The 12,637-nt window shown below is 41.5% G+C and overlaps 1 protein-coding gene across 2 annotated transcripts in view; it reads left to right on the plus strand.

The window, feature by feature from the left end:
* Positions 1–12,637, plus strand: part of ZBTB11 (zinc finger and BTB domain containing 11) — a 31,016-nt gene that overhangs the window by 10,677 nt on the left and 7,702 nt on the right. For both annotated transcript variants that reach the window (XM_002808309.4, XM_015129689.3), the window contains exons 4-6: positions 3,583–4,424; positions 4,674–4,850; positions 8,954–9,199. In XM_002808309.4, coding sequence (XP_002808355.3) covers positions 3,583–4,424; positions 4,674–4,850; positions 8,954–9,199 — 1,265 coding nt within the window. The remainder of the gene's footprint in view (positions 1–3,582; positions 4,425–4,673; positions 4,851–8,953; positions 9,200–12,637) is intronic.

A 12,637-nucleotide genomic window follows, 5' to 3' on the forward strand; every position in this document is an offset into this window, starting at 1 on the left:
CAAAGTGTTGGGATTACAGGCGTGAGCCACTGCACCTGGCCATAATGATTTTTTTAAGTGTACACTTCAATAGTATTAACTGTATTCACATTGTCCTGTAATAGATCTCGACAATCTTTTTATTTTGCAAAATTGTCCATTTCATTTGATTTAAATGTTCTGCAGGGAATGTGTATGTAAAAAGATTGGAGGTGGCCAGGCACAGTGGCTCACGCCTGTAATCCCAGCACTTTGGGAGGCCGAGGCAGGTGGATTACGACGTCAAGAGATCGAGACCATCCTGGCCAACATGGTGAAACCCCGTCTCTACTAAAAATACAAAAAATTAGCCAGGCGTGGTGGTGGGCGCCTGTAGTGCCAGCTACTCGGGAGGCTGGGGGAGGAGAATCCCTTGATCCCAGGAGGCGGAGGTTGCAGCGAGCTGAGGTTACACCACTGCACTCCAGCCTGGTGACAGAGTAAGACTCTGTCTCAAAAAAAAAAAAGATTGGAGGTAAACATGGAATACCAAAATTACTTGCCTGTTCTCTTTTGATGGTAGGATTGTGAGTGATTTTTTTTTTTTTGAGACAGCATCTTGCTCTCACCCAGGCTGGAGTGCAGTGGCATAATATCAGCTTACTGCAGCCTTGACCTCCTGGGCTCAAGCGATTCTCCCACTTCAGCCTCCCAAGTAACTGGAACTGCAGGTGCGCATCACCATGCCTGGCTAATTTCTTTTGTAATTTTTGTAGAGACAGGGTTTCACCATGTTGCCCAAGCTGCTTTTGAACTCCTGATCTCAGGCAATGTCCCTGCTTGCCCTCCCAAAGCTCTGGGACTGCAGGTGTGGGTCATTGCACCCAGCCTGTAAGTGATTTTTTGTTTTGTTTTAGTTTCTTTTTCTTTTATGGTATTTAAAATAAACCTATGACCAGTATCTTTGTAAAAATGGTATTAGCTATTTAAAATGCTGTTTGGAGCAATGCTAATGTTTTCATGGAAAATTTTTCATATGAATTTGAACTTAGAAATTTAAAGGGTAGGCCAGGCACGGTGGCTCATGCCTGTAATCCCAGCACTTTGGGAGGCCAAGGTGGTTGGATCGCTTGAGGCCGGGAGTTTGAGACCAGACTGCCCAACATGGCAAGACCATGTCTCTACTGAAAATTCAAAAGTTAGCTGGGCATGGTGGCACACACCTGTAATCCTAGCTACTCGGGAGGCTGAGGCACGAGAATTGCTTGAACCCAGGAGGTGGATGTTGTAGTGAGCTGAGATCTCACCACTGCACTACAGCCTGGGCGACAGAGCAGGACTCTGTCTCAAGAAAAAAAGAAATTTAAAGGGTATTGGGTACATTATTTTGTTAGTATGTGATTTTTTTAAAAGAATTTAATGATTTACCTTAAACTTGGTCTCATAGTTTATAGCAGCATTAATGTGGTTTCAGCCTATTTAAGAATTAGCTTCCTGGCCGGGTGCAGTGGCTCACGCCTGTAATCCCAGCACTTTGGGAGGCTGAGGTGGGTGGATCACCTGAGGTCAGGAGTTCGAGACTAGCCTGACCAACATGGAGAACTCCCATCTCTACTAAAAATACAAAATTAGCTGGGTGTGGTGGCGGGCGCCTATAATTCCAGCTGCTCGAGAGGCAGAGGCAGGAGAACTGCATGAACCTGGGCGGCGGAGGTTGCAATGAGCCAAGATTATGCCATTGCACTCCAGCCTGGGCATCAAGAGCGAAACTCCATCTCAAAAAGAAAAGAATTAGCTTTCCCAGGAATGGCTGAATTCACCCTAATGATAATGTTGATGTGGAGTCCCCTCAGTTTTCAGTCTGAGTCCTAACATCTCACATTTTAAGGCTTCTCTCTGTATGCTTGTTCATCCTTCGTAGGTTCTTTTGCATAAAGTACCACAGTTTACATACCTTGAGTCAGAACTGAAAATTACAGCAAAAATGGCTCTCAATTGTATATTTAAAAATCTCTAAGATAAATTATTGTATGAGAAAAGCAAAGTGCAGAAAAATATGTGTAATATGACACCTAGTGTGAGAAGGCAGAATTAGAATATTTGCCTCTGTCTGGGTATGGTGGCTCACATCTGTAATCCAAGGACTTTGAGATGCCGAGGCAGGAGTAGCCCTTCAGGCCGGGAGGTAAAGATCAGCCGAGACAACATGGGGAGACCTCCATCTCTACAAAATATGAAAATAACCAGGTGCACGCCTGCCCTGCTACTCAGGTGGCTGAAGCAGGAGGACTGCTTGAGCCTGGGAGGTCCAGGTTACAGTGAGCCGTGATGAATCCACTGCACTTCAACCTGACAGAACAAGGGCCTGTCTCAAAGTACCTAAATGAAAAAGTAAGGCGAGGTGCGGTGGCTCACGCCTGTAATCCCAGCACTTTTGGGAGGCCAAGGCAGGCGGATCACAAGGTCAGGAGATCAAGATCATCTGGCTAATATGGTGAAACCCCGTCTCTACTAAAAATACAAAAATTAGCTGGGCATGGTGGCTTGTGCCTGTAGTCCCAGCTACTCAGGAGGCTTAGACAGGAGAATTGCTTGAACCTGGGAGTCGGGAGGTTGCAGTGAGCCAAGATTTCGCCACTGTACTCCAGCCTGGCCACAGAGCAAGACTCCGTCTCAAAAAATAAGTAAATACATAAATACATAAAAATATTGACTTGGCTGTATAACGAAATTCTGGAGAGCTATACAAATTCTTAATCATTCTGGTTTTGGACATAGAATTATCACTGTGTAATCTTTTTTCTGATTTTTGATTCATATGAATATTAAGAATTAAAAATGGCTTTTGAAAGTGAATCACTGAGAATTTTAGAAAAGAACTGACTTTGTTTTCCCACAGAAGAATGTAATACCTCACGTATAATTTCTTAGACCTGGTATAGGCAAACTACAGCCCAAGGACCACTCTTCCCTTCCTTCCCTTTTTGTAAAGAAGGTTGTATTGGAACACAGCCACGTCCATTGGTGTACATCTGCTTTCTAGCTACAGTGGCAAAGCTGAGCAGTTTTAGCAGACATCTCATGGCCTGCAATATTTATTATCTTACTCTTAACAGAAAAATGTTGCTGACCTCTCCCTTAGGTATTGTTTTTTTACTTTTAGTCATAGAATACTTTGTTCAATAACATTTTTATATGGACCACTATTACTTGGAAGTACAGGTATATTTACTGAAGTGAGATTAGGGGACAGGTTGGTTGAACCCTGCCACTCACCTGCCTTCCTCTTTTTTTTAACCTTCCATCCTCCAGCAGCTGTTTCTTGAGGGGAATTTGAGGAATCCCCAGGGTTCTAAGGAGTACGGTTTGAAAATCACTGCCTTACAGCAACTCTTGAGGTAGTAAGTCTGATACTATTTTCTGTATTAGGTACTGAGACGCAGCTCATACAAATGAGTTAGTCCAGGTTTAATAAGAAACCAGAACAAAATGCAAATCCAGGGATGATTAGTTACAGAACAAGTGGTCATATTTGCCTTTGAATTATATTTTATATTGTCATAATTCTGTATTGTGTCATTGGTAATTGACTTTTTTGTCTTTACCTTCTTTGAATTCATACAGGTTTTTGTAAGGCCAGCTTCCTTCCTTTACTGGAATTTGCCTATACTTCTGTACTAAGTTTTGACTTCTGTAGCATGGCTGATGTAGCCATCTTAGCTCGTCATCTTTTCATGTCAGAAGTCTTAGAGATTTGTGAAAGTGTACATAAGCTAATGGAAGAGAAGCAGCTAACAGTATATAAGAAGGGTGAAGTACAAACAGTTGCATCCACCCAGGACTTACCAGTACAGAATGGGGGTACAGCACCTCCTGTGGCTAGCAATGAGGGAACAACAACTTTATCTACTGAACTTGGAGATTGTGAAATTGTACTGCTGGTAAATGGAGAATTGCCAGAAGCTGAGCAGAATGGAGAGTTAGGACGACAGCCTGAGCCCCAGGTTTCTTCAGAGGCTGAAGCTGCCCTGTCATCTGTAGGATGTATAGCTGATTCCCATCCTGCAATGAAGTCTGTTGATTTAATAACAAAAAACAACCAGACAAAACTGGAAACTTCAAACAACAGAGACAATAACACAGTTTCTAATATATACCCGAAACTTTCAAAAGAGAATGTAATTAGTAGTTCACCAGAGGATAGTGGTATGGGAAATGATATATCAGCTGAGGATATCTGTGCCGAAGACATTCCAAAACGTAGGCAGAATGTTGACCAACCTTTAAAAGATCAGGAAAATCTAGTTGCATCAACAACAAAGACAGACTTTGGCCCTGATGATGATACTTACAGAAGCAGGCTTCGACAACGTTCCGTTAATGAAGGGGCATATATTCGACTACACAAGGGAATGGAGAAAAAGCTGCAGAAACGGAAAGCCATTCCCAAGTCAGCAGTTCAACAGGTATGATGTAAGAAGGGTTGGCCTTTGTAGTTTTAGCTTTAGGTTGAAAGCATTGTATTGATGAACTTACGGCTATAGTGAAAATTGTTTGGGAGGTGAGACAGGTACAAGGTAGCAACTTAATGTTTTAAATGCCAGTATTAATAAGATAATGTGAATTTGAAATCTTTTTGTTAGAAATTTACAACATGACTTTCAAAATTAAAATTGAGTAGATTTACTTAGATTGTGATTTCTATCCCTTATTAGGTGGCTCAGAAGTTAGTTCAAAGAGGAAAGAAGATGAAACAGCCAAAAAGAGATGCTAAAGAGAACACTGAAGAAGCATCTCATAAATGTGGGGAATGTGGAATGGTTTTTCAGAGACGATACGCCCTTATAATGCACAAACTGAAACATGAAAGAGCTAGAGATTACAAATGTCCGGTAAGTATTTGGAAAGCTAATTGAAGATAACTCTAATTCATAATATATAGAATCCAGCTTACTGCTTGGTTATCTTTTCACTTGTATTCTATGTCTTTTATGACTATAAGAGTCATCTTTTGATTTAAATATGCATGTCATTTACTTGCCTCCCCAAAATATTCAGTAACTTATCTCTGCTTCCTCCCGATACCATAGTAAAATAACAGTAAAAAGATCATTTTAAAAATGTAACTCATAAAAAGGCAGAGAGAACAGGAAATCTTGAAACAACTAAATTCTGGATACAAATAAATAGATGGAGTAACTTATTCAGCAGATTTGAAAGGGTTCATTTCCAGGTTTTCAGTGGGGAAAGCTAAGAATCAACCCAAATTGAATTGTAGAACCACCAAAATGTCTCAGGAATTAGTAGTGCTAGCTACCTTGAAAGTAGAGCAATTAAATCACTACCCCTGTCCCCTTAGCCAAAGATCCATCTTCTCCCTGGAAAGGATAAAACCATAACTCCACTGGGGAGTACTATAATTAGTGAAGCTAAGTGTACTGTACTCAAAACAGGGAAGAGTAAAAGCATACTGAATGTTAAGTTGTTTTTTTTTTGGAAACGGAGTCTTGTTCTGTCAACCAGGCTAGAGTGCAGTGGCGCAATCTTGGCTCACTGCATCCTCCACCTCCCAGGTTCAGGCGATTCTCCTGCCTCAGCCTCCTGAGTAGCTGGGACTACAGGCATGAGCCACCATGCCTGGCTAATTTTTTTGTGTTTTTAGTAGAGACAGGGTTTCACCATGTTGGCCAGGCCAGTCTCAGACTCCTGAGCTCAAACGATCCACCTGCTCAGCCTCCCCAAGGTATGGGATGCCAGGCGTGAGCTACCACACCTGGCCCAAGTTCGTTCTTTTCTCAAGTCCCAAGGTATAGGCATCTACACCCTTAACCATAAAGCAAAAAGATTTCTCAGAGATGAAAAGTCTGAAGTCCAATAACAAAAGACAGCTAATGACTAAAGCTCATGGTTGACAACAGTCCCCTCCCCATTTACATGGAAATTCCAGTGAATTTTTTAATGTCTTATTCTGAAATATGAACAGATATTAGAGATTATTGACTGATGACAAAAGATTTCAAGAAAAACAACTTTGGCTGGACGCAGTGGCTTGTACCTATAATTCTAACATTTTGGGAGGCCAAGGCAGATTGCTTGAGCTCAAGATTTCAGGACCAGCCTGGGCAACATGGTGAAACCCCATCTCTACAAAAATTAACTAGGCATGGTGGCACACACCTGTAGTCCCAGCTACTTGTGAGGGGCTGAGGCAGGAGGATGGCTTGAACCCAGGAGGTCAAGGCTACAGGAAGCCAAGATTGCCCCACAAAGTGAGACCCTGTCTCCAAAAAAAAAAAAAACAAACCAAAAAAAGGCAACTTTGAGGAATCTAAGACTAGCGAGAAAAAAAAACTAAAAAGAAAAAAACTTCAGAACGTATGATTTATATAAGAGATAAATGAAAAAATTAAGTTTACAAAACAGCCAGGTACTATGGTTTTTTTGTTTGTTTGTTTTTGTTTTTCTTGAGACAGTTTTGTTCTTGTTGCCCAGGTTAGAGTGCAATGGCACGATCTCTGCTTCCCAGATTGAAACAATTCTCCTGCCTCAGCCTCCTAAGTAGCCGGTATTACAGTCATACACCACCATACCCGGCTAATTTTGTATTTTTAGTAGAGATGGAGTTTCTCCATGTTGGTCAGGCTGGTCTCAAACTCCTGACCTCAGGTGATCTGCCTGCCTCAGCCTTCCAAAGTGCTGGGATTACAGGCATGAGCCTCTGCGCCCAGCGGTACTATGTTTTTAAAAGGACACATTGAGGCTGAGCGTGGTGGCCTATACCTGTAATCCGAACGCTTTGGGAGGCAGAGATGGGAGAATCACTTGAGCCCAGGAGTTCAAGACCAGGCTATATAGCGAGACCTTGTCTCTACAAAAAAAAATTTTTTTAAATAAAAGGTCGTATTGGCTGGTCCAAAGTTAGTGAGTTATCTCGATTGTTCACAGTTACAGATCAAACTGCTTGTTCTACTCTACCCGCTTCTCACTTCTGCACTTGACTAGTGTTAAAAAAAAAAAAGCCTAAAAAAATTATTAATATGAACGGTACATTAAAATAACTAAAGAGTTTTTTAGGAATAAAATATATAGCATATAAAAAAAATCTCACAAAAGTTGGAAAATATAACTGATGAAATCTCCCAGAAAATAGAGCAAAAAGACAAGTTAGAAATTGGGAGTGAAAGAAAATAATATTATTGGCCTAAGATATTCAGTATACAAGTATTACTTTCAAACAAAACATGGAAAAGAAAATAAAGAAAAATTTCAGAACTTAAGAAGTTTCTGTGTTAAAGGAGTACACTGAATGCCCAGAACAGTGAATGAAAATCAAACTGTATTAAAGTACATTATAAAATTTCAGAATCAGTGGACAAAAATAAAATAAGTTGCCAGAGGGAAAACAATAACATTGTCAATCTCATAAAAAGGATAAGGATCAGAATGGCTTTAGGTTTTTCAACAACAGCAACAGAAACTAGAAGACAAAGCCACCATGTGTTTAAAATCTAAAGAGAAATGATTTCTGACTTGAATTCTTATAGCCAATCAGTCAAACTTTTAGTTATTTATGATGGTAGAGTAAGAATATTTTCAGACATGCCAGGTCTCAAAATTATTACCTCCCAAATTTTCTCAGGAAGCTGTTGACAGACAGTTTCACTAAAATGAGCAAGACATGTTAAATGGAAAACACGGCATCCAGTTCAACAGAGTCCAAGGGATTCATCAAGACAATAGTGAAGGGAGATCCCAGGATGAAGCTATGTATCAGGTATAGGGAACAATTAGCCCAGGACATAATTTTTTTTTTTTTTGAGGTAGGGTCTTGCTCTGTAGCCCAGGCTGGAGTGCAATGGCACTATCACAGCTCACTGCAACCTCCACAGCCCGGGCTCAAACGATCCTCCTGTCTTAGCCTCCCAAATAGCTGGGACCACAGGCATGCACCACCATTCTTGGCTTTTTGTATTTTTTTTGTAGAGACAGGGTTTTACGATGTTGCCTAGGCTGGTCTTAAACTCCTGGACTCAAGTGATCCACCCTCCCAAATGCTGGGGTTACAGGCGTAAGCCACCACACCCAGACGAGGACATAATGATTTGACGGAGATTTCCAAAAAGGTGATGGGTTTTAAATCTCCTCCCAGTGCCGTTGGGGGCAGGGTTTGGCAAATTAGTAAGTGCGAAGAGAAATAAAACAAAAAGCAAGAAAGGAAAAAGAATTACAGTGTACTGTATGTGGCCCAGTGGTAATAATATTTACATCCTAAAAATGTAAGCCTTGAAATTGGTCTACTCAAGAATATGATATAGGTATATTGATGAAGAGGGGTAATGGAAATCATTTACATATCTAAGTAGGGAGTAGAGGAGTAAAAATGCAAATCAACTTCCGTTATGTGTGTTACATAGAGTTACAGAGAGAAGCATCGAGAGAGTCATACAAACACAGCTGCACTTAAAAACAAAGTCAGAGATAACTCGAGAAGCAAAATATGGTGGAGATGGTTGGCCAGGAGACCAGTTTTACTTATTGTTTTAAAAAATAGGTTTTGCACAGGTTAAGCATATATAACTTTGATTTTAAAAAGAATAAAATTTTCTTGAATCTTCAACTATGAGATAAAATCCAAGGGCCATCAATCACAGCCTTACCTTTCTATTTCTAGCCCCTACTTCTGTTCCACCTGACAACTATTAGTACTCATGCTAATTATAATATTCTTCTCTCTTTGTTTTACCACTCCTGAAAGACCCATTTCAAGCCCAACCTTGTTGATACAAATCTTGTGCTGTCATTAGACTTTAGCCTCTCCTGAATAGGAATTGAGTCTTACCCCTTTTATCTTTACAATCTAGTACCTATTGTTTTTTACATAGTATATGTGTTTATTGATTTATATAATTGTAACAAAAAGTTCAAATATGAGTTGAGCTTCAGTTAACATTTTGTAATGGAAATACATTTAGAGATAATTTTATTTTTCTTTTAGTTGTGTAAAAAACAGTTTCAGTACAGTGCCTCTTTGCGAGCACATCTTATTCGTCATACCAGAAAAGATGCACCCTCTTCATCCTCGTCCAATTCTGCATCTAATGAAGCATCGGGAACATCATCTGAGAAGGGCAGAACCAAGCGGGAATTTATATGTTCCATATGTGGAAGAACATTACCTAAGTTATATTCTCTCCGAATACATATGTTAAAGCACACAGGTGTAAAGCCACATGCATGCCAGGTAAAGCTATAACGTTTATTTTGCTATTTAAAAAACATTAGAACTTAACTATGGGTGCCAAAGAGACTGGTGGGATATGTATTCTCAAGTCACTCTCATTTTTGTAAAATGTCAGGGAAATTTATGACTTCTTTATTGCCTAGACCAAAGGTGATTCCCTATTGTGTTTTTTAATTTGCTCTCTGAAGTTGTAATTTGAATCTGTTTAAGATGTTTGTGAAAATTTAACTAGGGTCCAGAAGATGTATAGGGTGAAAAATAACCAATTTATCACCCCCATCATTCCTTAACCTTCAACTGGACCAACCCAGACTGGGAAGGAACCCATGGCTTAAACAAATCTCTGTGGTCCGTAAAAGTCCTGCCTAAGCTGTGTTCCTCTCTAGAGCTAAGGATTGAGAGTACCTAAATGCCAAAATACTACTCAAGGGCAATGAATCCTGTGATTAGCCAGCTTTGGGCTGTTTGGAACAGTGAAAAATTTCTAGTCGCACTAGAAATTTGTAGCCTTATATATGAGTATGATTCAGTTTGGGGCTTTTTGTCTCTTTTGAGACGAGGTCTTGTTCTGTCTCTCAGGCTGGAATGTAGTGGCATGATCACGGCTCACTGCAGCCTCCCTCTCTCAGAGGCTTATACCATCCTCCCACCTTAGCCTCCCAAGTAGGTGGGACTACAGGTGTGCACCACCGTGCGTGGCTGATTTTTTAATATTTTGTGGAGATGGGGCCTAACTATGTTGCCCAGGCTGGCCTCAAACTCGTGGGCTCAAGTAGTCTTCATACCTCAGGCTCGCAAAGTACTGGAATTATAGGCGTGAGCACTATGCCAGGCCTGACTCAGTATTTTTATTAAAAAACAGTTTGGAACCAATGGGATTTTTTTCTTTTTTCTTTCTGTATTTTAATAGTTTTGGGGGAACAGATGGTGTTTGTTTACTTGGATAAGTTTTTTAGTGGTGTTTTCTGAAACTTTGGTGTACCCATTACTTGAACAGTATACACTATACCTAGGGTGTAGTCTTCGATGCCTCACCCCCAACTCACCCTTTCCCCCAAGTCCCCAAAGTCCATTGTATCATTCATAGCTTAGCTCCCAACTATGAGTGAGAACATAACGATGTTTGGTTTTCCATTCCTGAGTTACTTCATTTGTAGTGGTGGTCTCCAATCATTTGAACCTGGGAGGTGGTGGTTGCAGTGAGCCGAGGTGGTGCCACTGCACTCCAGCCTGGACAACAAGAGCAAAATTCCATCTCAAAAAAAATGAATTAATTGGCCAGGTGCAGTGGCTCATGCCTGTAATCCCAGCACTTTAGGAGACCGAGGCAGGCGGATCACAAGGTCAGGAGATCGAGACCATCCTGGCCAACATGGTGAAACCCAGTCTCTACTAAAAATACAAAAAATTAGCCAGGCATGGTGGAACACACCGGTAATCCCAGCTACTGGGGAGGCTGAGGCAGGAGAATCGCTGGAACCCAGAAGGCGGAGTTTGCGGTGAGCCAAGATCGCACCACTACACTCTAGCCTGGGCAACAGAATGAGACTCCATCTCAAAAAAAACTTAATTTTTAAAAGAGTAGTGGTCTCCAATTCCATCCAGGTTGCTGCAAATGCCATTATTTTGTTCATTTTTATGACTGAGTGGTATTCTATGGTATATATATACACATTTTCTTTATCTGCTCATTGATTTACGGGCATTTGTGCTGGTTTCATATTTTTGCAACTGTGAATTGTGCTGTTGTAAACATGCATGTGCAAGTATCTTTTTCTTTTTTTTTTTTTTTTTTTTTTTGAGACGGAGTCTCGCTGTGTCTCCCAGGCTGGAGTGCAGTGGCGTGATCTCGGCTCACTGCAAGCTCCGCCTCCCGGGTTCACGCCATTCTCCCACCTCAGCCTCCCAAGTAGCTGAGACTACAGGCGCCCGCCACCACGCCCGGCTAGTTTTTTGTATTTTTAGTAGAGACGGGGTTTCACCATGTTAGCCAGGATAGTCTCGATCTCCTGAGCTCGTGATCCACCCGCCTCGGCCTCCCAAAGTGCTGGGATTACAGGCTTGAGCCACCACGCCCGGCCGCAAGTATCTTTTTCAATGAGATTTTTTAAAGATAGGGTCTTCCTTGTTTTATTACCCAGGCTGGAGTACAGTGGCGTTATCTTAACTCACAGTAAACTCGAACTCCTGGTTTCAAGCAATCCTCCTGCATTAGCCACCCACGTAGCTAGGACTTCAGGTGCATGCCACCACACCCACCTAATTTTTTTTTTTTTTTTTAATGTTTATAGAGACAGGGGTCTTGTTATATTGCCCAGGCTGCTTTTGAACTCCTGGTCTCAGGCTGTTCTCCCATCTGGGCCTCCCAAAGTGCTGGGATTATAGGCATAAGTCACTGTGCCTGGCCTCCAGTGAGACTTTTTTTTATATTTCTCTCTTTTATACCTTTTTATTATTTTATAAGAGAATGGGCTGAACCCACATGTACCCTTCACCCAACCTCAGTAGTTACCAGCTCATGGTACATGTGTTTTATGTATACTATTATTCACTATGCTACTCCCACCCCCACCCCCACTCCGCCAGGTTTGGTTTGGTTTGGTTTGTTTTGGAGGTAGGGTCTCACTCTGTCACCCAGGCTAGAGTGCAGTGGTGCGATCTTGGCTCACTGCAACCTTCCCCTCCCGGGTTCAAGCAATTCTCCTGCCTCAGCTTCCTGAGTAGCTGGAACTACACGCGCACGCCACCACGCCCAGCTAATTTTTTGTATTTTAGTAAAGATGGGGTTTCACCATGTTGCCCAGGTTGGTCTTGAACTCCTGAGCTCAGGCAATCCAACCACCTCAGCCTCCCAAAGTGTTGGGGTTACAGGCATGAGTCACCGTGCCCGGCTCCACCAGTTATTTTGAAGCCAAGTCCTAAGGATTACTTTATTTGTAAATTTATGGGTTTTTTTTTTTTTTTTTTTTTTTTGAGAAAGATTCTTGCTCTGTCACCAAGGCTAGAGTGCAGTAGCACGATCTTGGCTCACTGCAACCTCCGCCTCCTGGGTTCAAGTGATTCTCCTACCTCAGCCTCCCAAGTAGTTGGGATTACAGACGCCTGCCACCACACCTGGCTAATTTTTGTTTTTTTTTTTTTTTTTTAGTAGAGACAGGGTTTCACCATGTTGTCCAGGCTGGTCACGAACTCCTGACTTCAAATGATCCGCCTGTCTCGGCCTCCCAAAGTACTGGGATTACAGGCGTGAACCACCACACCCAGCCATAAATTTAAATACCAAGTATGAGTTGGGCCTCTTGTCTTCCCATGTGGCACTACTCAGAATGTGTGGTCTGTGGACGATAAGTAGAGAAATAGAGAGTAAGCATGTAGAAACTGTCATAGCAATTTGGCATTGTCACATCATTTTTAACAAAAATTTTTGTGTTTAAAAAA

This window comes from Macaca mulatta, chromosome 2, assembly GCF_049350105.2.
Source record: "Macaca mulatta isolate MMU2019108-1 chromosome 2, T2T-MMU8v2.0, whole genome shotgun sequence".
In the NCBI taxonomy this organism is placed as follows: domain Eukaryota; kingdom Metazoa; phylum Chordata; class Mammalia; order Primates; family Cercopithecidae; genus Macaca; species Macaca mulatta.